The sequence below is a fragment of the Sturnus vulgaris genome, chromosome 24, assembly GCF_052056855.1.
Source record: "Sturnus vulgaris isolate bStuVul1 chromosome 24, bStuVul1.hap1, whole genome shotgun sequence".
Lineage (NCBI taxonomy): Eukaryota > Metazoa > Chordata > Aves > Passeriformes > Sturnidae > Sturnus > Sturnus vulgaris.
Genome location: NC_142266.1, coordinates 4,394,488 through 4,418,192, shown reverse-complemented (window position 1 = coordinate 4,418,192; position 23,705 = coordinate 4,394,488). Strand labels below are relative to the sequence as shown.

Genomic DNA, 23,705 nt, shown 5'->3' with positions numbered 1-23,705 from the left:
ATGTGTGAGACTTTATTTATGCTTTCATCATTTTGATGATGAAAGGAGCAGATGGAGGTGATCTGGGTATGGGGGGATGTGAAGGGAGGCATCAGGCACATCCAAGGTCAGAAAACCATTTACTTTCGGTCTTTTTTGTATTTTAACGCCGTTTAACTAAATAAAAATAAATTTTTAAAACTTTTCAAAAAATTAAAAAAAAAAAAGGCAAGAAGAGCTTGTTGGAATGCCCACAGCTGTCCTGGGGCAGGATGGCTGCTGTAGAAGTGAACACTCCTCGCTCCTTCATGCTTTATGGGTCATTTCGTAGGATTTATTTTGAACAATATTATATATCGCTGTTTTGGGCGCTGCTTTGCTGCTTTTTGCGGTGTCCCTGTCACCGATACCCGCCCAAGAGCCACCGCCGCACCCGCCGGGGCCGCTCGGCAACGACCCCGCTCGAGAGCGGGGAACGGTGAGGGGACAGCGGGGATCGGCCGAGAACGGTGAGAGCGAGGAAAAGGGGGGACGAGGGGATCGACCGGAAAAGGTGAGGGGAGAGTGGGGAAATCGGCCGGGAACGGTGAGGGGAGAGAGCGGCCCCGGCCTGGCCCGGCCCTGAGGCGGGACCGGAGCCCGGTCGGTCTGGAGGAGCTGAGGGCTCTCAGAGCAGCCCGGGTGAGGCCCGTTCCGAGCTGCCGGCGGAGCCCTTTCCCTCTTTCCCCTCCACCTGTGATCGAGCCCCTGTGCCCTGCGGCCCTTTGTGCCCTCCCTCCGGGCTTCCTTCCCTTCAGGAATTCCTGGGCTGCACATCCCCGTCAGCCCTTGGTGTCTGTGCTCAAGGAGCTCCGGCCCAGTGCCCGCTGAGGCACACACACACACACGGGATATCCCGCTGCCGAGGGATTCTGTCCCAGAACTGCCCCTAACCCTGGGTTTGGGCACCTGCAGCCCCCTCGGGAGCTCCTCGGACCTTCTGCAGTGAGGTCCGCAGTTTCTGCCGGTTGTCCAGGGTTGTGCTGGGTAAAAAATGAGAAGCCTAAAAAATTCTGCTGTTCCTTCAAAGCTTTGGAGTCCCCTGGGGTCGGAGCCTTGGGCTGAGCCTTCAGCGGTAGCACAACAGAATCAGTCACGTCCTCAGCTGGTTTTGCCTAAGCTCAGTAAATACCATATGGAAGCTGGCGCTGTGAGCATCTCCTTGTCCCTGAAAACAGTTCCATTCCTTGGGAGGGAAGGTGGGACAGGTGCACTGGGTTTTTCCCCCTGGCCCAGGGCAGAAGGTGGCTCCCATCACCTGCCCTCGTGCTCCCCCATTTTAAGCACGTGTCTGCATTAGGCCAAGTGCCAGCTTGCAGCTTGCTGCTGCTTTTGCTTTTCTCCTGAAGAGCTTTGTGATTTTTGGCTGTAGCTCCATTTCAGGTGTATTCCCATGAATAAACACATAAATCTTCTGCTCCCTTTCAGTCACCTTTTCAGCAAGATGGCCTCCCTGAGCGTAAAGCCAGGCCAGCGCTTCACCTTGCCAGACTGGCAGAACAACTCCATCCTCATCTCGGCCGACGCCGAACAGCAGCGTTACAATTCCCATCATATCCGGCAGGAAGGACGAGCTCTCCGCAATGAAACTGGCAACCAGGTGAGCCCTCTGGCAGGTTTGTCAGGAGAGTGGGCTGAGGAGCTGGGGAGAGTGTCTAGACTTGGGTGTATGGATGAGGGAATAAAGGGCTTTACCTGTATATACATGCTAAATGCAGACATTTACTCTCTGTAAACCCACCTGCAATCTGTACTGTCATAAAATCCCTGTGCATGTTTCTCACATTCACTGCCACTCATGTCGTTCTCTGCGCTCTCCATTTGTGTAAACGACTATGATTCCAAATGGCAATGTGTTGTATTCCTGTGAGAGGCTCAGTCAGTGCTGAAAATGGGGAAAGGCTTCAGCAAGATTCACAACTACAGTTTTAAATAGAGTAATGGCATTTCTCTCTAATTCCAGGCAAAATGGGATGAGCACAACAGCCGAACCCAGCTCAAAGATCGTATCACCAGCGTGGACAGATGGAGAGAGACCCTGGCCAGATGCCTCACAGAGATAGATTTGGAAATTGATGCCTTAACCAAAGTATGTTGGGAAGGCAGATGGCTGGAAATGAACTTACACTCTCAACATGGGATGTTAAATAATTGAGGCTTGTCTTGTGCAATGGGCAAGCCCATCTGGAGTTCAAGGGGGGCTTCTCACTAGATATATTTATATATATATATATATATATATATATATATATATATATGTATATTTTATACTGAGATCCATACTTGATGGAATGACTTCCTGGAAAACAAATCACTGTTCTTGGCTGAGCCAAGCCATGTCATGCAGCTATATATTGTATGCTCCTGTTTGGATTTCTGTGTGGATTTTGTTGTTTGGACTTTTTATAAAGCTCTGAAAGATAATAAGAAATATGTTAACACCATCCTTCAAAAATTTTAAAATAGAGAATAGTGGTGGGAAATCTCTGATACTGTGAGATCTAAACCCAGAGGCTGCTGTTGCTTCTGGAGTTGTTAACCCTCAGCAAGGTGTGATTCCCAATGCAAATGGCAGGTGTAGAGGACTAAGTTTTTGTTCTAGACTTGATAAAAGGTTTCAGAACTGCAAAGACAGTGAGTCCCTCTTAATGATGGTATAGGTGGGTTCCTCTTCCTTTCTCTCTCCCATCCCTAAAAGATTCCCCCCACACCTGGTTGACTGCTTCTTCCAGATGAAGGAAGCAGCAGAAAATGCCCTCCAAGCAAAGAACTTGTGTTTGGATGTTGCCATTGAGTGCTTGACTTTCCGCGAGAGCCGTCGTGACATCGATGTGGTGAGGGATCCTGTGGAAGAGGAGCTACACAGAGAGGTGAAGGTGATTGAGAAAACCAAAAAAGACCTGCAGCAGCGAATAGACGATGCCTTCAGACAGCTTTGGTGAGGAGTGGCAGCTTTTGGCTCTTCTTGCTTGGCCCCAGATACCCAGATATGCCTCTAATGCCACGCTGAGATAGGCAGGCAGGCAGGGAACCACACAGGAAACCTGGATAATTTCCAAGGTCTGGGGCTTGGCAGGGAAGGGTATGCCAAGGGAGACTTCACAAGCACCCTTTGGAAATTTTGTCCCAGATCTCTTGTGACACCTGCCTTGGTTTAGGAATCAGTGGCCATGAGATATTAAAGCTCCCAGGCCCTGATACCCCGTGGGAATCTTTTGCAGCTCCGTTCTCCAGGGCAATACCAGGCAGGCAGTGCTGGGCAGGTCGGGCCAAGTTCCCAGGGAGGGTGGGAGCTCATAATTGATTTCACAAAGATGATTGACATGGTGATGAACGCTTTGGGAATTGTGAGCTGCCCCTGCCCTGGGCCTGCTCCCCACTGACTCCAGCCTGGCTCTCCACAGCCTCTTAAAGGAAACTCGTCAGCAGCTGAGCTGTGACCACCGGCACAAGGTGGAAGCGTTGGAACTTGATCGGCAGTGCGTGTCCTTCAATCCCACCTCTGGCAACATCTCCTTCAAGGTCAACCCAACACGGATCCCATATGGGTAAGGAAAGAATCTGTCCTTGTGTGGCCAAATCTGCCCCGAGCCCTGAGATGCTTTTTCCTTCCAGGCTGTGTCCGGGCTTGATGGGGTACAGTTTTAGAGAGAGCTCAGAACAGAAGTTGGCTGTGGCATGGGGAAGCCACAGACTTTTGGGAGATAGCTAAATTGTCACCACAAACCCAGCGGGGCCAGGTGCTCTGCCTCCCCCTGCTTGGCTGTAGGTGACACTCGTCAGTGTGGTGTCACCTCTGGCACAGCTCAGGGGGACCTGCTGCACATTTTCACTTGCCTGGCATTCCTTTCCATGGTTAGGATGTGTCCCTGGGTGAAGCAGATGTTGGGCCTGGTGGGGTTCAGTCTCTGCAGAGATCAGGCAAGATATGATCTCCAGCTTTCCAGAATCATTTTGTGCTGCCATCCTGGCCTGCAGCAGGTGTAGCCGTGGAATGGAGTTTTAACCCTTTAAGTGTGGCGGAAATAAGATGCACAGCTACATGGTCATCTTTCATGACAGGAAGAAAGAGACAAGTTTATTCAGGAACACACTTGGTTTTATAGCATGACTCGCAATTCCAAGAGTAGAGAAAAGGTGATTGGTTCAGAGAGAAGACACCCCATTCCCAGGGCCTGGGCACACACCACAACAAGTGTTCTATCTTTGTTATTAATTCCTTTTTATTTTGACCAAATGATCACCCTGGGAGAAATTCTCCCTAGCCTTGAGCTGGACCAGCTTATCGGCTGGGAACAGAGCTGAAAAGCTCCAGCCTGGAATATTTTTCAGGCTGTAATTTTCTTACTTTCTCAATATGTGTCCCACAAGCAGGTGCTTCCTTTAAAATAGCTTGCAAACAATTTATTTTTGTAACTGATTTGTTCACAGAACAACTGCACTTCATGAGTGGGAACAGAACAGCCAGTGCAACAAGGAGCGTGCTGAGGCAGAAATGAAAGCCTCAGTGGATCTCCGAGGAGCAATCACACTTACCATTGCCCAGGTAAACTGCTCCCTTGGCCCAGAATCTGTGGTGCCATTCTGGATCGGGTGTGGGATAGTGGCAGGCACGTCTCTCGATCTGTCTGGAGCAGCTGCTCTCCTGTTTTAAGTAGGAGCTTGTTTATGCTGTAGAGCTTGCAGCAGTCTCAGCAAGCTGGAGGACGTGTGCCTGTCCATTGATCCCTACCTTTTGGCTACTGGGGGAGTGTGGTGCATGTGGCAGCAACCAAACCCAACTGGTTTTGCTCCTGGGCTTGTCTCAACCTTCCAGGCACAGCTTGGGGGCACACAGACACCTTGCAGCCATGTGTGACTGGAGCTGTTCTCTCCTCAGACAAACAATGAGCTGGATGCTCAGCGTATAGCTACAGAGTTTGCATTGAGGAAGAGGATGAGAGACATGGAAGCAGCCCTTAATGAGCTGAGATGGCAGGAGCAGAACGTAAGTATTGTTTCTTAGGTCATCAACTACAATCCTGGCTGGGAATGGAATCCCAAAGGCTGTTTATTACATGGAAGGCAACTCAGCCTGAGCGTAGTTTCCACATGTTTGCTGTTCAGTGGCACACATGTGATCCCAGCAGTATCCCACCTCTAACAAGTGCTTCTCTGGCACTGCTTGGCTGCACTGCCAGGTTTCAGCCTTTTTATTTCACCCCTTGTCTCAGCAGTACCATCCTGGTCCATGTGGAAGCAGGGGATTCAGTCTTCAGAAGCCCTTGAGTAAAATCTATCCCTAGCACAGCAAAATTCCCAGAGACATGGGGGCACTTTCCCAATGTGTGTCCCTCATGATACACGTCTATCCTTAGACCTTGGAGGAAATTGCTGAAATGGAGGAGGAGATCCGGCAGTTGGAGGAAGATATCCGGAAGAGAACACTGGATCTGAAAGTGGCTCACACCCGCCTGGAGACGCGCACCTACCGGCCCCACATGGAGCTCTGCCGGGATCAGGTACCTCACCTGGCCTGCTCCCTGCAGGCAACTGACCGGGAAGGGGGCTCTGAAAAACGTGGATGAGTTTTGGAGCAGCTGAGCAGTGCATCCTACAGTGACATAGCAAAGCAAGGAAATAATGTCAGAGCTGGGGGAGAGGGAAATGAGGGAACTGTGGCCTTTGTCACAGCCCTGTTAAATGCTGTCCCCTCCTCCCTGCAGGCTCAGTACGGACTGACAGACGAGGTCCAGCAGCTGGAAGGGATAATCCGTGTGCTCCAGCAGAAGCGGACAGAGTCACAGTGAGTGTCCAGGAGCAGCAGTGCCCAGCATTGCCCTGAGGGGATGTGGCTCTGGGTGTCCCTGCTCTGGGCACAGCTCTGGCACCTGCCTTTTGGTGCTCATGGTACTCGGGCTCATGAGGGGTTGGGGTTGGTGGGTGCGGGGTGCAGGCACAAGGGGTCTGTGCTGGGAGGGGAATGGGGCTCCCACAGCCTCTGCTTGACTCTGAATTCACCCAGGCCCTGACTGTTCCGAAAGGGACAAAAAAGAGAGTGACAAGGAAGGAACACAAGTGCTGCTGTGGGCAGCTCCCTGGGCACACATCCCTTGCTGCCCTCCCAGAGCAGTGTGTGGGCTCGCTATTCACTGCCCCAAACAATGAGTATCTGATGAATTTGCTCTTTGTGAAACACTGCCAGAAAGTGGGGAGTTGGGTGTTTCCTGTCCAGTTTAAAATCATGGAATATCCTGAGTTGGGAGAGACATGCAAGAATCATTGAGACCAACTCCTGGCCCTTCACAGGACACCCCAACAACCCCACCCTGTGCTTGAGAGCATTTTCCAAATGTTCCTTGAGCTCTAGCGGGGTTAAGGTTGTGACCATTCCCTGGGGAGCCTGTTCCTGGGAAGCAATGCAATATTTGATCCCAACTCCTGTCCCTTCTGCTCATTCCCAGGGATGCCTTGGACGCTCTTTACCGGCAACTACACCGCATTCAGACCGATATTGGCTACAAAACCAATTCTCTGCAGCTGGACAACAAGTGCATGGACACCCGGAAAAAACTCGTGGTTCCCGTGGAGAAGTTTGAGCCAGAGGTCGACGCTGTCAACCGTACCAGGAACCTGCCAAGGAGCAGTCAGCTGGAGCTGGCTTAGCGCGCCGGGAATTGTGCAAGCGCGGGGGAAAACTCCCGGTGATTCAGTTCCGTAGTGAGGAAAAGCGACATCTGTGTCGCGTTTGGGGAGAATGGAATTCTCCTCCTAGTTTGTTTTATAACTGTCTGGCCCTTGGATGATGTTTACAGCCTCCCGCGCTCCGAGGGGATTTATAAACAATAAAGGGCCTGTCCCCAGTTGTCATCCGCGGTGATTAAATCCAGCTGGATTCCAGGAGGGATTAAGGGAAAGGCGGGTGTGCTGTCGGCACCTCGGTCCTCCGGGCCGCTAGGGGGCAGTGCGCGCGAAAGCGCCCTGGATACTGCGGCGCACACTGCCCCCTGGCGGCCCGGAGGAAGAAGGCGCCGCGCGCGGCAAGATGGCGGCGGCGGGTCCGGCCTCGGTCACCGGGCGGCTCCCGGCTCGTCCCCGGCCCGGCCCCGCTCGGTTCCGGGGCTGTTTGGCCGGGGCGTTGTTGGGGGATTGCCTGGGAGCTGTTTTCGAAGGCAGGAGCGTCGTGAAGCTGCCGGAACTGCTGAGTTTCCTCAAAGGGCTGGAACCGGCTCCGCCTGAGGAGGGAGGGGAGGCGGCGGGGAGCGCACGTGGAGGTGCGTGTGGGAGCGCGGCGGGGGACGGGGAATGCCCCTGGTTCCCCCTTGACACACCCCGCTGTGCTCGGCGCTCGGCACCCCAGAGATTCGGGTTAGACCCCAGCACTCCCCAGGACTGGGCTTTGGGATGCTTGTGTCTCACTCCCCCAGCAGCCCCAGGACTGGGCTTTGGGATGTTTGTGTCTCACTCTCAGCAGCCCCAGGACTGGGCTTTGAGGTGTGCCCGACCTGCAGAATCCCACACCTCTCTGCTCCCCCGAAACGTGGGTGCCTCCAGTCCTTACCCCTCACCTGTTGTGGGGCATCTCCACTGTGACTGCCGTGGCTGTCCCCTGCCCTCCTCTGTCCTGTGCCCCTGTGCTGTGGGGGTTCAACACCCATTCCTGATTCCTTAGGGATTCCTTAGGGACACCGCTGATGCAGAGGGACCCGCGGTTTGCTCTGCTCGGCCCGTGCTGCTCTTACTCCAGGGAGCTGAGGTGGAGTGTGCTATGAATGGGTATGGCAGTGCTGGGCTGTCAGCAGGGAGCAGAGGTACCAAAACTTGAGGAGGAGAAGAGTGAGAGAAGCACAGAGATGTTATTTAACTCTTAGGAAGTGATGGCAGCCTTCCAGTGCCTGAGGGGAGTCTGCAGGAAAGACAGAGGCTATTGACAGAGACCTGGAGTTACAAACATGGGGAATGGTTTCCCACTGCCAGACAGCAGGGGTAGATGGGATATTGGGAAGGAATTCTTCCCCATGAGGATTCTTCCCTACCTGGCACAGGTAGCCTAGAGAAGCTGTGGTTGTCCTATCCCTGAAAGTGTCCAAGGCCAGGTTGGATGAGTCTTGGAGCAACCTGGGACAGTGGAAGTTGTCCCTGCCTATGGCAGGGAGTGGAACAGGATGGGCTTTAAGGTCCCTTCCAACCCAAACCATCCTGGACATCTGTGATTCTGTGTTGACCTTACTCTCTTGTCCATATATGCCTCTGGATGTCAGACACCTTCTCCTGGCTCTTACTAACCTTGAAGTATATTCTGTGTCATTATAGCTGTGGATGCAGCTCCCTGGCTGTGTCTCCTTACTCTGACAACCATAGCAGTGTCAGCCTCAGAGTGCCAGGGAACTTAAATTCCAGACAGGTTTGGGTTGGAAGGCACTTTAAAAATCATCCAGTTTCACCCCCTGCCATGGACAGCGACACCTTCCACTGTCCCAGGCTGCTCCAAGCCCCGTCCAGCCTGGCTTTGGACGCGTCCAGGGGTCCAGGGACAGCCACAGCTGTTCCAGGCAACTTGTGACAGGCCTTGGAGATGAGGGTGGTGCTGGCAAAGGGCAGGAGCAGTTTGTCCCTGGCTGCTGGTGTCACTCTTTGCCCTCCCTTTGCAGAGTCGCTGCCGTACACAGATGACACAGCCATGAGCAGGTCGGTGGTGCAGTCCCTGCTGGCCAAGCAGGAGTTCGATGAGGTTGACATGGCCAAGAGGTAAGGATGAGGCTTCCTGAAGGTGTAACCATCACTGTGACTGTCTGTGGAAAGGGACAGGGGCTAAGGCAGACTGATTCTACTTCTAAATATTAGTTTTTGGAGGGGAAAAAGTTAGGAAAGAGGTGGTTAATCCTTTAGTTTGTTGTTGCTTTGCACTGTGCAACAGCATCAGCTGCAGTGTGGAGTCTGAAGCTGCCTTGACAGGGCAGCACTGCTGTGTGTCAGCCTTGTGTGTCTTCACCTTTGGGAAGGAGAATGCTTGGAGATTCCAGAAACTTTTTGTTTTGTGTTTATTTGTTGCTATTTATGTTTGTACTGTCCTTAATTTAGTGAAGGAATAGGAGTGATCTCAGCTTGACTCTGTTTATGATCCATTTCCCTGTTGAATCTCCAGCCCCGAGAGCATTTGGTTCCACTTAAGGGAAAGCATTTCTTTGTTTAGAAAACTCTTCCATTGAACTTGAACAAAAGACTTTCCTTGTGGTTGTGACCCACGGAAATGTTTCTAGTTTGCTTCTATTTTGAGGCAGAGTTGAGAGGGAAACAAGTGGGTTATGGAAGGTGATGTTTATACATCCTTCTTTCACACTGTTCTTTGGGAATTGTTTCCATGCAGAACTGAACCACTGAGCCCTGACTGTCACTGGTTTATGTGTGTGTTATTAATTCACTTTAGCAAGAGGCTTCATCCAATCACAGACGCCATTAACAGACCAAACCCCCCCGGTGTTTTCTCCCCTGCCCACACCAGGTTTGCAGAGGAGTACAAGAAGGAGCCCAACAGGGGCTATGGGATGGCTGTGGTCAACGTTTTCAAGAAGCTCCTGAGCCCCAAGTGCAACGATGTGTTTGAGCCTGCGAGAGCCCAGTTCAACGGGAAGGGCTCCTACGGGAATGGCGGGGCCATGAGGGTGGCCGGCATCTCCCTCGTCTACTCTGACGTCCAGGATGTCAAGAAGGTAATGGAACGTTCTGGGCTTCTCTGGGTGTCCCTGCAGCCAGGGGAGTGTCCCAGGAAGCTTTGCTGACACTCAGGTTTCTTTGGCAGTTTGCGAAGCTGAGCGCGGAGCTGACCCACGCCAACTCCCTGGGCTACAACGGGGCCATCCTGCAGGCCCTGGCTGTGCACCTGGCACTGCAGGAAGGACTCAGCAGGGAAACCTTTCTGGAGCAGCTCATCAGCCACATGGAGCACGTGGAAGCAGATGACAAGTCTCTCAGTGATGCCCGAGCGTGAGTAGCGTGGGGAAAACTCCAACCCTGCTGTGGGGGTTTGTTCTGGCTCTTCACGTTCTCTCATCTTCATTGCACTCTCTGTTTGCAGGCTGGGATTTGAGGATTTACCATTTTCCAGGCGTCTAAAGAAAATCAAGGAATTTTTGGAGCTCAGCAGTGTTCCCAAAGCAGATGTATTGTTTGAGTTGGGTAAGTACCTTTCTTAGTAAAAGCATTGGGAAAGCTTGAAGCAGGACTAACTCAGCAAACCTGGTAGATGTGTGTTCCTCCAGATTCCTCTTCAGCCTGTGCTGCCTGTCAGGCACAGAATATGCTGGAAAAACGGCCTGTGCACACCAGTCAGGAATTCTGGGTCTCAACCCAGTGATTTCCTCTATGTATTGATAGGAAAAAAATAGTCTTGATAAGGGAAATTTACCTTACATAATGTTTCTTAACATTACAAGATCTCTTAAGGGCTATTGGGTCATGTTGAATGGGGATGAGTAGATGTGTATGGCCAGGCTATACTGGCATAACTGGGAATTGCTCTGCAGGATGTGAGTGGTACTGGGGAACTAGGATTTCTGAGGGACAAACTTTTGCACCTTTTCCTGGTAAAATCCATGATATTGTTATGGAAAGTCACTGGCAAAAGCAAGTTGCAATAGGAGGGGACAAAGAAGGAGGCCCAGAGGGTTCTGACGTTCTGTGTTACAGGCAATGGCATTGCTGCACTGCGCTCCGTCCCCACTGCCATTTACTCCTTCCTGCGCTGCATGGACACTGATCCTGACATTCCTGACCACTACAACGCCCTGCAGAGAACCATCATCTACTGCATCTCCCTGGGGGGGGACACGGACACCATTGCCACCATGGCGGGGGCCATCGCCGGCGCCTATTATGGGGATGAGCAGGTGCCCCCGAGCTGGGAGCAGAGCTGTGAGGCTTTCCAAGAGACCCAGAGGATGGCCAAGAGCCTCTATGAACTCTACTGCCAGCGGCTCTGAGCTCTGGGGTGGCTCCAGTGCTTTCCTGAAGGCGAAGGGACGGTCAGTTCTGCTTCTCTGGTCAGACCCCGTGGTGGATCCATGCCACGGGCCAACACCAGCGAGCCTCACCTGGGAAAGGTGCCTGCTACTGTCAGCTGGGAGCTGGAGCCAGCTGGGAAAAGAGGGGACATCCCCATCAGTCACAGATCATTTGGGAAGTGGCTGCACTTGGACAGTGGGTGCAGCTCCCCGGGTGTACATGAGTGTCTCATTTTCCATAGGATTTCTGCTTTGTCCACCACTGTGCCATTTTGTCATTGCAGTTATTGGCAGGTGTCTGAATCTGAATCTTTCTCCCTGATTTCCTCTGCTCCTATATCTGTGGGCTGTGTTTTGGTGGTCAGTGGCTTGTCCAGTGGCTTTGGGGGTCTCCATACTCCTGGTACAGCAGCAGGTCATTCTCAACTGGCCAGATAAGGGATGTCACAGGAGACACCAGAGAGGATTGATGGCCCAGGTTGTCACCTGTGCCGAGTTAGGATAATGGAGCACAGATTTCTAGGGAGGTTTCTTGCCTTAAAGGCAGAATGAGAAGGGCCAGAGAAGAGAGAAGGGATTTATTTGCATTGCTGCTGGCTCTATGAAAGACCTTTGATGCCTGCAGACAATCCCAGCTGACTCATTGTCCCTGCTGGGAGAGGGTGTCACTAATTGCTGCTCCTCCTATGTCCTTGGCCCTGTAATCCAACAGGCACCTGCTGCACTTTGTGCCCCCTTGCACAGCTGCTGTCACACTGCTGCAGCCACTCTGGCTGCTCCTGTGTTCCTAATCCATGCATCCTGTATTTTTTAAATCCTGTATGTGCCCAGAGCATCAAGTGAGATTCCTGTTTAAATCACATAATATCCCAAGTTGAAAGGGACCCACAAGGATCATGAGAGTCCAGCTCCTGTGGAGTGCAGATCTGGGAGTGGAGGTGGTACAGGGATAGAAGGCCTGACTCTGCTGCAGTCAGTCACAAAAGTGACTTGAGCAGGATGCAGGAGTTAACTTACCACAGTCTCAGCCTCTGAACTTGGTAAAAAATGCCCCAAAATTAAAAGGGAAAGGTGGGTTACTTGGGGACATTGATATTTAAAAGAAGCTGATCCTGCTGGACAAGAACATTCTAGCACAGCTGTGTTACAGAATTTAAAACCTTTTCTTAGTGGAGTTGGTCAAAAAGGGAGAAACAGCTTGGGAATGGCACGTCTAGAAAGGGTTGGAAGCTTTTAGTAATTGAAAACAAAAAGTCATCATATGGAAATGTTCATAAACTTAAATGTGACAGTGTAACTTTTGTTATTTCTCCAGTATGTCTTGTGACACGGGGAAGTGGCCGTGGTGCTCCCTGGTGGTGTCAGTACATGGTGGCTGTGTCAGGCTGCATGCACATGTGGGAATCTGGCTGCCACAGGTCCTTCCAGTTTTCCCTGTAGTCTGCTTCCTTCAAGTGCCAGTCTTTTGTGTGATGCTATAATGGGTTTTCCTTGTATAAATGGATTCTTGTCCTGGGAACATGTGGAATTTTGGTCTGTTGTATATTTTTGTATTGTGCTGCAGATCTGAGCTGTGAAATACCAGGTTTTCCACATTATTTTGCCAGAGGGGCAACCGGATTCATGTAATTATTTAAAAGAAGATATTTTTCTTTTAAAGCTGCTTTATAATTTTAAATGTTTGGAACCTCTGACAAACAAAGAGCTCCTGTTTAAAGACTAGAGCTCTTTGGGCCTGAATTTAGATGTGTATTAAACCCTTTCATTTCCCTGGAAAGAAATAAAATCCCCAGTTATCTTTGTTAAGTAGCCACTGCTCCTGCGTTTTCACTCAAGTCATGAAGTTGTGCATCCTCAGTGCCAGGAGGACCAGGAGTGGTTCTTGGTACAAGGGTGAATTGACACTGGACATTGCAGGGAGGGCTTTTGGAAAGGCCCCTTTTCCTTCTCAGCCTGTGGAAGGAGTTCAGGTGCTGGAATCCAGCATGTGATGACGGTGCAGAGACCAGGGAATTCACTGGGAGCCTCGTGAATGGCAGCAGGAGGATGGCTTGCTCCTTGGAATGAGCTTTTGAAGGTGCCTGTGTGTCAGCCAAGCTTCCCTGGAAATGTTTCGCCTCTGCCAGGTGAGATCAGGTGGGAAAACACATTTTCTTGTCTTTGGACTGTGTGCCTGTGAAGGTGCTTCACCAGTCCTGAGTGTTCCTGACTCACTCAGGATGGAGGCTGGCTGTGCACAAGGTGCGTGATATAGGATAAAAAAATGGAAAAAAACCACACAGAATGGAAAGGGAATCCCTAAGACTTCAGCTTGAATCCCTCAAATTAATAATCACCAGGCTGGAAGGCTCTGGTTTTCAACCTTTTCTAAAACTGAATTTCTGGAGACGGTAGTCTTCCTTAATCACAAGAAACATGTACTAACCATTAGGGAATCTGCTGGGAATGACCGAGATGATTTGAGGTGGAAATAGAGTGTAAGAGATGAGACACAGCAAGTCCTAGCACAAAGCACAGCTGAGCCCACCTCTATACAATAAGTTTTATTGATGTTTGTCAATACAATCAAGTACTGCAGTTTTAGTTGTGAAGAGCAGGTCAGTTTTGGGTCACAAAGAGTGCATTTTAAACCAACTTTTACTAGGACAGTGCATGTAATAAGTATTTACAAAACTAAAAACCTCTATATACTAGGTTAGAAATGAAGATACTAGAGGCAAATTTAAAAAAAATAATAAGAATTTGTATATAAAAATGCACATTGTAATGCAGTTTTCAGCATTAAAAATAGACATACCTCATCCAACCCAACCTTTTTTATTCTTGTGATTGAAACCAAAATCCCACGCGCTCACACACACGACAGAAAACAATCCTTTCTGCTGGCTAATATGTACTCAGTATTCCAGAAAAAAATCCTTCTGGAGAGTGAACAGCCTCCCTCATCCTGTGCATCGTTTTTTGTTTAGCCTAACTATGTGCGTGTAATATCTTTGCTTTCCATTAGTGTGTAAATGTAAGAGGTTAAATAGCTGCAAGGGGTGATTATGGGTTTGCTCTGCACGTGAAGGGAAAGTGGAATTACAAAACAGTATCTACAGCACAAACTTAATCTGGGGGTGGCTACACTGAGGAGTTTGGTCGTTGCTTTTTGCCAGCTCGAACAAGAAGTTTGGAATGAAGCAGAACAGAACAAGAAGAGATGGGCTGTAGATTAGGCACAGTATAAATAAGTTGCTTTGAGGAGCAGGATGAAGCTCCCACCAGGCGTGGCAGCTCCTGGCCCTGCGTGGGGCTGGACCAGCTCAAATCCCTCTGTTCTCCACAGGAAAGGAGACAAGTCCTCTCCCAGCACCCTCCCCTACCAAACCTGGGCTTGGAAAAATCATCTGAGCTTCCACTTTTAATTTTAGGGACTGTTCCTGCTGGGAAGGATAACCTGTTAGGATCACAACCCAAATGGTCCTGACCCCGCCCTCAGGAGTTAAAAATGTCCAGTGGGATCAGACACCTTTCAGCTTGAGGAGTTTCATCTCTGCATGAAACTTGCAGCTTTAAGGATAGAAATTCACAGGGAGAAGATCCCAGGGAGGGGACACACAGCCCCAACCAGTTGTGCCCAGAGCACTGGCCTTCCAACTGCAAATTTCCTTCTTGTGTTTCTTAAGTTCAGGGATAGGTGAGTTTTTAAAAGGAAGGCCTGAATGGCAAAAGGCAGAAGCACAGGACAGGCTTGAGGAGAAAACAAACAAGCAAAACAGAAACAGGAAAAGAAAAGTTGTTTAAATATCTCATAGAGTCCATCTGGAAAACAAGCCCAGTCCCAGTCTTGCTACGTTTCTTTGGCCATCAAACAGGCTTTGGGAAAATGCAAAGGTCAGAGCTGGTGACCAAATTGTTGCTGTTTCTCAGGGATGTGCCTTTGCAGAGGGACATGGAGTGGGATATGCATATGGATTGACTTCAGCAGCATGCTCCTGGCCTGGGATGAGCAGCATCCCTGTCCTGGAAGTGGCAGTGACCATTCTACTGTGAGAAAACCTGCAGGATCTATGTGGGGCAGTGCCATCATGCCTGGCCCAGAGCCCTGCAGCTCATGCTCAGGTCAGTAATGCTCCAAGCATTAGAGAGACAAAGTGGTAACAAGAGGCAAATGTTGATTTCTTTAACCTAAGTCACAGAGTGGCCTCGGGGCTGGTGCCCTGTCACAGGTACATATTGCACTACACTTGTAAGTGATGTTCTTAAATGGGTCATAGCACCGTGGTGAAATCACTGTGTGGAAAGTTAGAACCAGCACTATTTTTTCTTAATTCCAAGATCCCCAGAAAAAGGGGGGACACCAATGCAAGAGTTCACACATCCCGAAATAGCGAGACAGGAAAAGCAAGTTGTCCATCAGTGGCACTTCCTTATGTCACACCAGCTGGCAGCACCGTGAGCTGGGCTCGCACTGCCATCCTTGTGTGGGCAGAGATGCTCCTGAGGCCAAGCAAGTCTTTGGGCTGCAGAGACAGATGGGACAGGACCAGCCCTTGGACTTCCCAGCAGGTGAATGGAGAGAGCAGATCGTTGTTCATCATGGGGGTCCCAGCTTTCCTCACCGCCTTTGGAACCAGTCGTGGCATCCTCCCAGGTACCAGTGCCTGGACGATTTTATTCCTAAAGGTGCTGGGGGGGGGAGGGTTAAAAATAATATTTACTTCTTAGAAGAAGGTGCTTATGCAAAGTGTTCCACTCTTTAGGATTATAAATCCAACCACACTGAATCCGGAGTGAATCGGAGAGACTGCCCCAAAGCACAGTCTGGAAAAACAGGCGTCAGCGAGCCTGGAACTTGGGCATCTGATGGTTTGGAAGGAAATTTCTCAATCCAGCGTGGATCCCTGCTGCTGTATGGGTTTGTGTAAGTGCCTGGGACCCTGCATTGGTTACCAAACATGCCAGCCATGACACAGCTGGATTTATTTATCTAGCATTCCAAATGGGAAATGAGGGCACTTGATACAGACCACGAGGGTCTGGTCCTTCAGCTGACCCTCTCTGGATCACAGAACCAGATCCTTGCCATCCCAAGCGTGTTCCTGTGTTTGATGTCCAGTCACTGGGGTATTTATTCCAAATATGCTTTGTTGAGGAAGTCGCTCCCCTCCCTCCCTTCTTCCCCCAAATAAAGAAAGATAGATGGATAGATGTCTCCTTCCCGATTACCCTCTTGACTCATGGATCAAACAGCATGAAGCAAGGTCCCATGACAATGTCTTGCATGTTCTTCCCAGTGATTTTTCTTTTTTTGTATTAATTTTAAAACACTTTTTTATCCCAAAAAAAAAAAAAAAAAAAAAAGACAGTTTATGGCTAAAGTGGGTGAAAAGGAAACGTGCCCAACAGCCGTTATGTGGGGCAGAGCAGGAACCCAGAGAAGGAGGAGTGGATGTATTCCGTGGAGTACAGCCCATTGGCCTGGTCTGAGGGCATTTGTACCCAGACCTGGTCGTTCTCCTTGAGTTCAAGCACGGCACTGCCCGAGGCCTGGTCCAGGTACCCCTTTTTGTACTCATCGTAGGTGTAGGTGGCCGGCACGTTGTTCTTGTACAGGGCCACCCAAACGTTGGTCCCTTTGACGTGCACATGGTAGGCAAAGTAGTAGATTCCAGATACAGGGCAGGTGAAGATCCCGGTGACTGGGTTGTAGCCATTGTGCCCGTTATACAATGTCCGGTCAAACTTGACGGGCATGCCGGATGCGGGGAAGGGGGAGGTGAGGATGGCAGTGAAGGCTGGAGCGATGCGGGCAGCGAGCTCTCCTCGGCCATACTGTGGCTTGCCCGGCTTCCCATTGCCCAGCACAGCCCCCTCCACACCACCGTCCGGCAGGTGCAGCCCCGCGATGCCCGTCTCATCCAGCACTCCTGGCGCTCCTGGTGGCCCAGGTGGCCCCGGTGGGCCTGGTGGCCCGTTCAGCCCTGGCGTTCCTGGCATTCCGGGTGGGCCAATGGGTCCGGCCATGCCAGGCTCGCCGGTCTTCCCCTCGCCAGGAATGCCAGGGAGCCCGGGCTCCCCTTTCAGGCCTGGTAACCCCTGAGGCCCCATGGGACCAGCAGGCCCTTGCAATCCCGGGATGCCAGAGGGGCCCCTCAACCCCGGCTGCCCTGGGATCCCACCATCCCCTTTGGGCCCGGGGCCACCCGTTAATCCAGGTACCCCAGGAAGGCCGATGAACCCTGGTTCACCTTTGGGGCCTGTTGGGCCGGGAGGTCCCAGTGACCCGGGCAGGCCCCTTTCTCCCGGCACCCCTGGCTTCCCTGCAAAGCCATTCGGGCCCTGGTCCCCACGCATCCCTGGCATTCCTGGAGGCCCGCTTGGCCCCACGTCCCCCTTGGGGCCGGGCAGCCCATGCTTGCCTGGTAGCCCCATGGACCCTGGTGGGCCTGGTGGGCCAATGATGCCGGCAGGGCCTGGCTCACCCGGCTCCCCATCAACACCGGGCTCCCCTTTATCGCCGATGGCTCCCTGTGCCCCCGGCTGCCCACGGTCTCCTTTCAGGCCGGGCATGCCTGGCTTCCCATAACCCGTGGGGCCTGGCAGGCCAGGGAGGCCGCGGATCCCAGGCTCTCCCTTCGGTCCCATGGGGCCCTGTATCCCCGGCACCCCCGCAGCACCCGGGACACCGATCCCATCAATCCCGGGGGGTCCCCGTGGCCCCACAGGGCCGGGCTCCCCGGTGACACCAGGCCCGCCTGGGGGACCCATGTCACCCTTGTCCCCAGGTGCACCTGGCAGCCCATCCAGGCCAGGCTTCCCAATGCCAGCGGGCCCCGGGGGCCCCGCAGGACCAGGAGGGCCCCCATTCCCACGGGGCCCTGGTAAGCCTGGCTTCCCCACACCATTTTCACCCTTCATCCCTCGTTCTCCACGGGGACCTGGCTCTCCTTTCGGGCCAGGCTCTCCCCGAAACCCGGGCAGGCCAGGGCCACCCTGGGGACCTGGCTTCCCATTGACAGAGAGGCCAGCTGGCCCAGGCAGCCCTGGTGGGCCGGGAAGTCCCCTCGGCCCTTGCTCCCCACGCATGCCAGGCTCGCCCTTGGCTCCGGGCATCCCTTTCATACCCGCCTTTCCAGGGAGTCCTGGGATGCCAGGTTTCCCTATTCCTGAGAAGCCAGGGGGCCCAGCAGGCCCAGGCTGGCCGTGCATTCCCGGCTTCCCCGTGCCCGGTTTTCCTGGGTAGCCGGGGGGCCCGGGGGGTCCACGCGGGCCAGGCTTCCCAGGTGGTCCTGGCTCCCCTTTGAGGTCCATGGGCAGCAGTGGTGGCATGTCTGTGGAGAGAGGAGAGACAGAGTGTCACTGGGAGTGGCAGTGGGAAAGGAGTGTCCTTGGGATGTTGGAGCCGGGGTTTCTGAGTGACCTCGGCTGGGCTTGAAGGGGAACCCTTCCACTTAAACATGGCCAAATCAGCTTCCTGGGCCCCCACATCAGCAGGGCTGTCCTGAGGCAAGGCCAAAGCCCAGAGTTCTCATTCTGCCTTCACATCCCTCCATGATGTCAGGTGACACTATGGAAAGCACCAGTGCTTGCTGTCAGCTCTGACAGGGCTATTTTGTGATGAGTTACTGCAGAGTGTTTTTGGAGCTGGATTCAAACCTCCTGCTGCCTCACTTCCCAGTGGCCTTGAAAGCACCGTGGGATTCAATCACTCCTGCCTGGGCTCAGCTGAGAGGATGGTGACAGAGTGAGCCAAGACTGAGGATAATCCCTCAGCCCGTCCTGCGAGTCCAGGGCCTTGGGAGACCTTTAATCCTTTTGGATTAAAAAGAAAACTCTTGGACATGTACTTGAGAGCCTGAGGAAGCGATGGGTGTATGGGTTAGGCCATGCCCACAGTGCTTGCTGGCACAGCTCCTGAGTCCAGCAAGGCAGAGAAAAACCAAAAAGCAAAAAAGCTCTGGGGATGGAGGAGAAGCCAAGAGCTGGGAGGGAAATGCAGCCTCAGCTTCATCCAAATGAGTCAGCCCAGCTGGGAATAGGCCACAACCACTTGACATTTCAAGAATTTATTGAGGTCTTTTGCAAACGGATATAAGAAAGAAACTAATGGGCTGAGAGACTCCAAAGGCAAGGAGAGGCAGATGACATGCCCACCACAACTCAGCATGGAAAGCACAGACGTGAGCATAAATAACTCCTTAAGGCTAGCCCAGGCAGGGTGTCACCTCCCACGTGACACCAAGAAAGGGTGAGAAAGTATAAATCTGACAAACACTTTTCTGGGCAGTTTGGAATGAAGGAAATACTCGACAGTCACTTGTACACAGGACAATGATGAGAAATGTGAAAGGCAGAGGAAAGGGCTGTGTCCTCTTGGGTGAATTTAAATCAAGTCTGCCCAAGGGAGATAATTCCAGCTGGGACAAGATCTATATGGACAAGTTCCTGGGATGGGGATGGATCCTGCCTGGGGTGGGAGCAGGATACAAGGCTGCATGCCACAGTCCCCAAGGTCTGCCAGTCTGGCCCCCTCAGTGAGCCAAGCTGGGCTTTGGGAGCACAGACACACGTGGTGCTGGGATCCGCCAGCACGGAGATTTCCTCAGTCAACGGGGAAAGCTTATGGGAGATTTGAGACACGTGAAAAGAATAACTGTGGCAGCAGCAGGCACAGTCCTGGAGCATCAGAGGTGGCTTTGCCTGCCCTAAACACAGCAATTAGCTCTGGCCCTTCCCAGCCTGGTGCCACTGTGCTTTCCTTTGGGTAATGGAAACATTTTTAGAGCTTATCTATAAATCAAAGCCTGGCCCACATCCTGTGGGCTTGTAGCTGTGGTCACTTGGCTCTCTTGATGAAGGAAATACTTGTCTGTCATGACACTGCCACTGGATTTCTGCAAACTTCTGCTCCTCACCCCAGAAAACAGTGTGGGAGAGAGGGCAAGGGAGCTGTGCAGTGCTGCACTCCCCAACCGCAACACTGCACTGCTTCTGGGGTTTGGATTCTGGAAAAAAATTCTCCAGAAAATTATTTCAATGTGTTTTCTCCCCCGACTTTTTCTTTTTAATTTTTTTTTCTTGCAATGGTTTGAAATGAATTAGTTTTCTAGGTCATTTTGCATGGAATCAGAACAAGGATCTACAGCTGAGCCCACGAAGGAAGGAAAAAGCACACACACTCTCTCACACAAGGCAGTGAAGAGAAACGCCAGGCGGGAGCTGCCAGCTTGCAGGCGGCCAAAAAAGCAGACGGGAAAACCAAACCGGGGCCGTCAGCGGAGAGAAACTGGGACACTGCAGCCCCACTGGTGTCCGATTTCAAAAGCCCATGTCTTAGCACAGACACATGTCTCGGAGCTCTGCGCTTCGCAGCACCAGCGTGGGGTTCTGTGTTCCCGTCGAAGCATGACCTGACCTGCCGTGAATGTTAACACGGAGACAGCTGGGGCAGCGGGAAGGGGACGGGGCAGGAATGACCCCTGGGAGCTCCCACCTGGGCACTACGGAGCGTTCCATGTCCTGAGCAGCGTGGACATGGCCAGGTGGGTGCAGCAGCCCCTGTGGAGCCGTGTTCATCCCGGTGAGGACCCCTCCTGCCTGGAGAAGGGACCCAGCAGAGCAGACCGGCCAGCAGAGGAATAATCCAGTAGGATGGGAAGTGGTTCCCAGCCATGAGCAGCCAGCAGTGGGTCTGGCCAGCTCGGCCAGATGACACTGCAGGAAGGAGAGGTTGGCTGCTCTGTGGCGGAGCCCAGCCGAGCTTGTTCCAGAGCTGCTGCCAAGCCCTGTCTCGTGAGAGTTTCACAGGCTCACGGGCATGTTGCGTGGGATCAGTGTTTCAGCACCTCTCATGCTGTCTCCCAGCAGTGGGTGCCTCAGCACAGCACTTGCTCATGGGTTTACCTGACTGCAGGGCCATCGACATGGTTTAAATTAAGCAAAAATAAACCTCAATGTGCAAATCTCTGCAAAATGTTCTGAGCATTTCAGCATTTAGCAGCATCTCCTCCTTGAGCTCCCTGTATGCTCTGGGGCGGCTGTTTTTGGGTGAGAAAAGATGTCTGGCACCTTGAGGAAACCTGTCACTCAGCAGATGGCACCTGGAGGCAGGAGGAACCCCCCGCCCCCCAGCCGGGGGTCCCAGCCCCCGCCGGCTCGGGGTAACCCGCGGGGGCACGGCACAGCCCTGCGCCGTCGCGGCGAGTCAGCTGAGCTCCCCGAGCAGGGCAGAAGGCCAGCAGGGATTTTCCTTGCCAAATTAGAGGTTAAGCAGAGATGGGAACTCAGTGGGATCCAGGAGGCACCGGCTTCCCCAGCTGCCTCAGTGCGGCCCCACAGCCGGTGGCTCGGGCTGCAGCTGTCCCTGCATCCCCCTGTCCTGTCCCCCACCTGTCCTCTACTTCCCAAGGGTTTTAGAGGAGTAATGTCCAGGGGACTTCTGTGCTCTGCCCTGCCTCAGTGTCCCCTCTCCCTGGTCTAACCTGGCAGAGTTAGTCCAAACCCTTCCTTGCCTCAGCCTGGCACACTCACTGCTCTCCCCACCATAGGCACCATTGCTCAGAGGCAATGCAAGCCGCTCCCATGCATAGGAAGAAGAAAAAAATAAGGGAGAACAGCAGGGAGATATTTGAATCCAGTCCCACCAGCAGCTGAAGTGTTCCTGTGCTACGCTGGAAGGTTTTGGCTCTGGCTGGGATTCAGGGAGCAGCTTTACAACAGCTGGGAAGGGGGCAGGGACGGGGGGGCTTGTAGCACACTTCGGCTCCAGGTTTTGCTGTGTGTTTTTTGACACATGTGCTGAGCTGAACTCCTGATAAGCCATTCAGCCCTCCAGTAAATCAGCCACCGGTGGCCCAGCCTTCTCCAGTTTCTCCTCCCAGAGCCAAGACTAGCTCCTGGGAGGGTCCAGATCTGTGACAACCCATGGAGAGGCTCCAGTGGCTCCTCCCAAGGGTCAGACACCGACCTGGCGGGTCTAGGTACCTGAGCCCAGCAGTGCCCTATCCTATGGTGGTGCCAGCACTGGGGTGGATGCAGGCAGGGCAGCTTGAGACAGGGGATTACAGAAGGCTGGGGGTGCTGGAGCCCCAGCTGTGCAGGGCAATGACCCTGGTGCCTCTGCCCCTCTGGGTGCACATCACTCTGTGGGGAGTGATTTAACATGTGTGGAGTTTCTGGTTGCTGCTCTCTGAGGGAGGAAATGTCTCTCTCCTGCTCTTCCCTCGCCAGTCTGAGTCTCAGCTCCAGCCTTGGCACTCTTTCCTTTCCCAGCTGGTGCAAAATGCAGACAGGGAAACGGAATAGGTGGAGGAGTGGAAAAAGCCTTGCCAGGACAGCTCAGGTTTAACAGCAGGGAGAGGCAGAGACAGCAAGTGCTGGGACTTCTGAACCTCATGCTGCTGGGGATGGGTAGGAGCCAGAGGCTGGAGGGTCCCCTGTGTCCCCTTGACTCCCAGACCAAGGTGCCCTCCCAGCCCTAGCCAAGGGCTTCGCTTCCCTGCTGAGTCTTTATCTGTGTCCATCCTGTCCTTTTGCAGTGGGTTAGAGACCAAAATGGTCCCTCCATGCTTGGCCAAAAGTGTTGGACAGCAGCACCCTCAGCTGTGCCAGGTGTCTTCCAGGAGCTCTGGCCCTGAAGGGCAGAGGGTGACAAGTGCCCAATGGCTGTGAGGTGCCATGTCCCCTTCCCACTACCCCATGTCCGCCCACAGTCCCACAGAATGCATCCCTTACCCAGGTACTGCCCTTTGCCTTCACGAAACGGGGGTCCCAGGGGTCCCTTCACCATGGGCTGCATGTACTTGACTTGAGCGTAGCCCCCCACGCCGCCTCCCGCGGCCGAGCGAGGGCCCATCACCATCACCACGGTCCCCAGCATCACCAGCAGCACCGCGGCGTCCGGCAGCATCCTGCTCCCACGGCTCCTGCAGACAAAGCAACAGTGACACTGGGTACACACCCCCACCTCACGAGCAGCTGGGAGCCTCAGAATGATCCCCAGGACTCCCTCGAATTTGCCTTTTTGTGGATCAGTGATATCTTGAACATGTTGCCCTTCCTGACACACCACAGCTGGGAGATGTATGGCAAATACAGTTTATAGAATACAATCCCAGAATCACTGAGGTTGGAAAAGACCTCCAAGGCCATTGAGGCCAGCCTGTGACTGATCTCCACCTTGTCACTAGCCCAGAGCACTGAGTGCCACATCCAGTTGTTCCTCAGACACCTCCAGGGGCTGGGACTCCATTGCTTCCCTGGGCAGCCCCTTCCAATGTCTGACAGCCCTTTCCACAGAGAAATTCTGTGGAAAACCTCAACCTCCCCTGGCACAGCTTAAGGCTCTTCCCTCATCCTGCTCTGTAACCAACCACAGGGGTGCCCAGTGGAGTCTTACAGGAGCTGCCTTGTGTGTCTGTGGTAACTCTCACATCCCTTATACATTTTTAACAAATATAAGAAGGGAGGAGAAAGACAGGTAAGACCTGCAACTCACTGAGCCCAGCACTGCTATCACACCCCTCAAGTGAGCAGGGGCTCCTCTCACAAGATCCATGTCCCCCATGGGAGGCACAGGCTGCCACTGCCAAGCCCTGCCTTTTTGGGGCAGCCGGTAGGTGCTGAGCCTCCCAAGTGGGTGCTGAGCTTCCCAAGTGGGTGCTGAGCCTCCCAAGTGGGTGGTGGGCCAAACCCTCGATGTGGGAGCCAGGGACTTGCCACATT

The 23,705-nt window shown here is 52.8% G+C and overlaps 3 protein-coding genes across 4 annotated transcripts; 2 read left to right on the top strand and 1 right to left on the bottom strand.

Moving 5' to 3' along the window:
• Positions 1 to 408: 408 nt before the first annotated feature.
• On the top strand, positions 409 to 6,860 carry TEKT2 (tektin 2). Of its 2 annotated transcripts, XM_088178533.1 has the most exons (10): positions 409 to 488; positions 1,447 to 1,618; positions 1,982 to 2,107; positions 2,751 to 2,956; positions 3,423 to 3,566; positions 4,450 to 4,564; positions 4,898 to 5,005; positions 5,376 to 5,519; positions 5,724 to 5,803; positions 6,462 to 6,860. In XM_088178533.1, exons 2-10 carry the CDS (start codon positions 1,463 to 1,465, stop codon positions 6,661 to 6,663), a joined length of 1,281 nt encoding a protein of 426 aa, XP_088034659.1. In that variant the 5' UTR covers positions 409 to 488; positions 1,447 to 1,462; the 3' UTR covers positions 6,664 to 6,860. The 2 variants fall into 2 exon arrangements, with proteins under 2 accessions (XP_088034659.1, XP_014736735.2); XM_014881249.2 differs by lacking the exon at positions 409 to 488 and having other exon boundaries at positions 1,306 to 1,618.
• Positions 6,861 to 7,020: 160 nt separating this feature from the next.
• Positions 7,021 to 12,806, top strand: ADPRS (ADP-ribosylserine hydrolase). The gene is made up of 6 exons (XM_014881268.2): positions 7,021 to 7,271; positions 8,649 to 8,745; positions 9,500 to 9,707; positions 9,797 to 9,981; positions 10,073 to 10,173; positions 10,684 to 12,806. Exons 1-6 carry the CDS (start codon positions 7,043 to 7,045, stop codon positions 10,974 to 10,976), a joined length of 1,113 nt encoding a protein of 370 aa, XP_014736754.1. The 5' UTR covers positions 7,021 to 7,042; the 3' UTR covers positions 10,977 to 12,806.
• Positions 12,807 to 16,264: 3,458 nt separating this feature from the next.
• COL8A2 (collagen type VIII alpha 2 chain) lies at positions 16,265 to 22,891 on the bottom strand. The gene is made up of 2 exons (XM_014881261.2): positions 22,716 to 22,891; positions 16,265 to 18,313 (listed from the first exon to the last, which is right to left on the bottom strand). The coding sequence occupies exons 1-2, from the start codon at positions 22,888 to 22,890 to the stop codon at positions 16,392 to 16,394; spliced, it is 2,097 nt and encodes a 698-aa protein (XP_014736747.2). The 5' UTR covers position 22,891; the 3' UTR covers positions 16,265 to 16,391.
• Between the last annotated feature and the right edge of the window lie 814 nt (positions 22,892 to 23,705).

Coding starts and splice junctions, on each gene's coding strand:
- TEKT2 (XM_014881249.2), top strand. CDS start 1,412: ATGAATAAACACATAAATCTTCTGCTCCCTTTCAGTCACCTTTTCAGC. Junction 2,108..2,750: donor AAATTGATGCCTTAACCAAA/GTATGTTGGGAA, acceptor TGCTTCTTCCAG/ATGAAGGAAGCAGCAGAAAA. Junction 4,565..4,897: donor TCACACTTACCATTGCCCAG/GTAAACTGCTCC, acceptor TTCTCTCCTCAG/ACAAACAATGAGCTGGATGC.
- ADPRS (XM_014881268.2), top strand. CDS start 7,043: ATGGCGGCGGCGGGTCCGGCCTCGGTCACCGGGCGGCTCCCGGCTCGT. Junction 7,272..8,648: donor GGCGGGGAGCGCACGTGGAG/GTGCGTGTGGGA, acceptor CTCCCTTTGCAG/AGTCGCTGCCGTACACAGAT. Junction 9,982..10,072: donor TCTCTCAGTGATGCCCGAGC/GTGAGTAGCGTG, acceptor CTCTGTTTGCAG/GCTGGGATTTGAGGATTTAC.
- COL8A2 (XM_014881261.2), bottom strand. CDS start 22,890: ATGCTGCCGGACGCCGCGGTGCTGCTGGTGATGCTGGGGACCGTGGTG. Junction 18,314..22,715: donor AGGCAAAGGGCAGTACCTGG/GTAAGGGATGCA, acceptor CTCTCTCCACAG/ACATGCCACCACTGCTGCCC.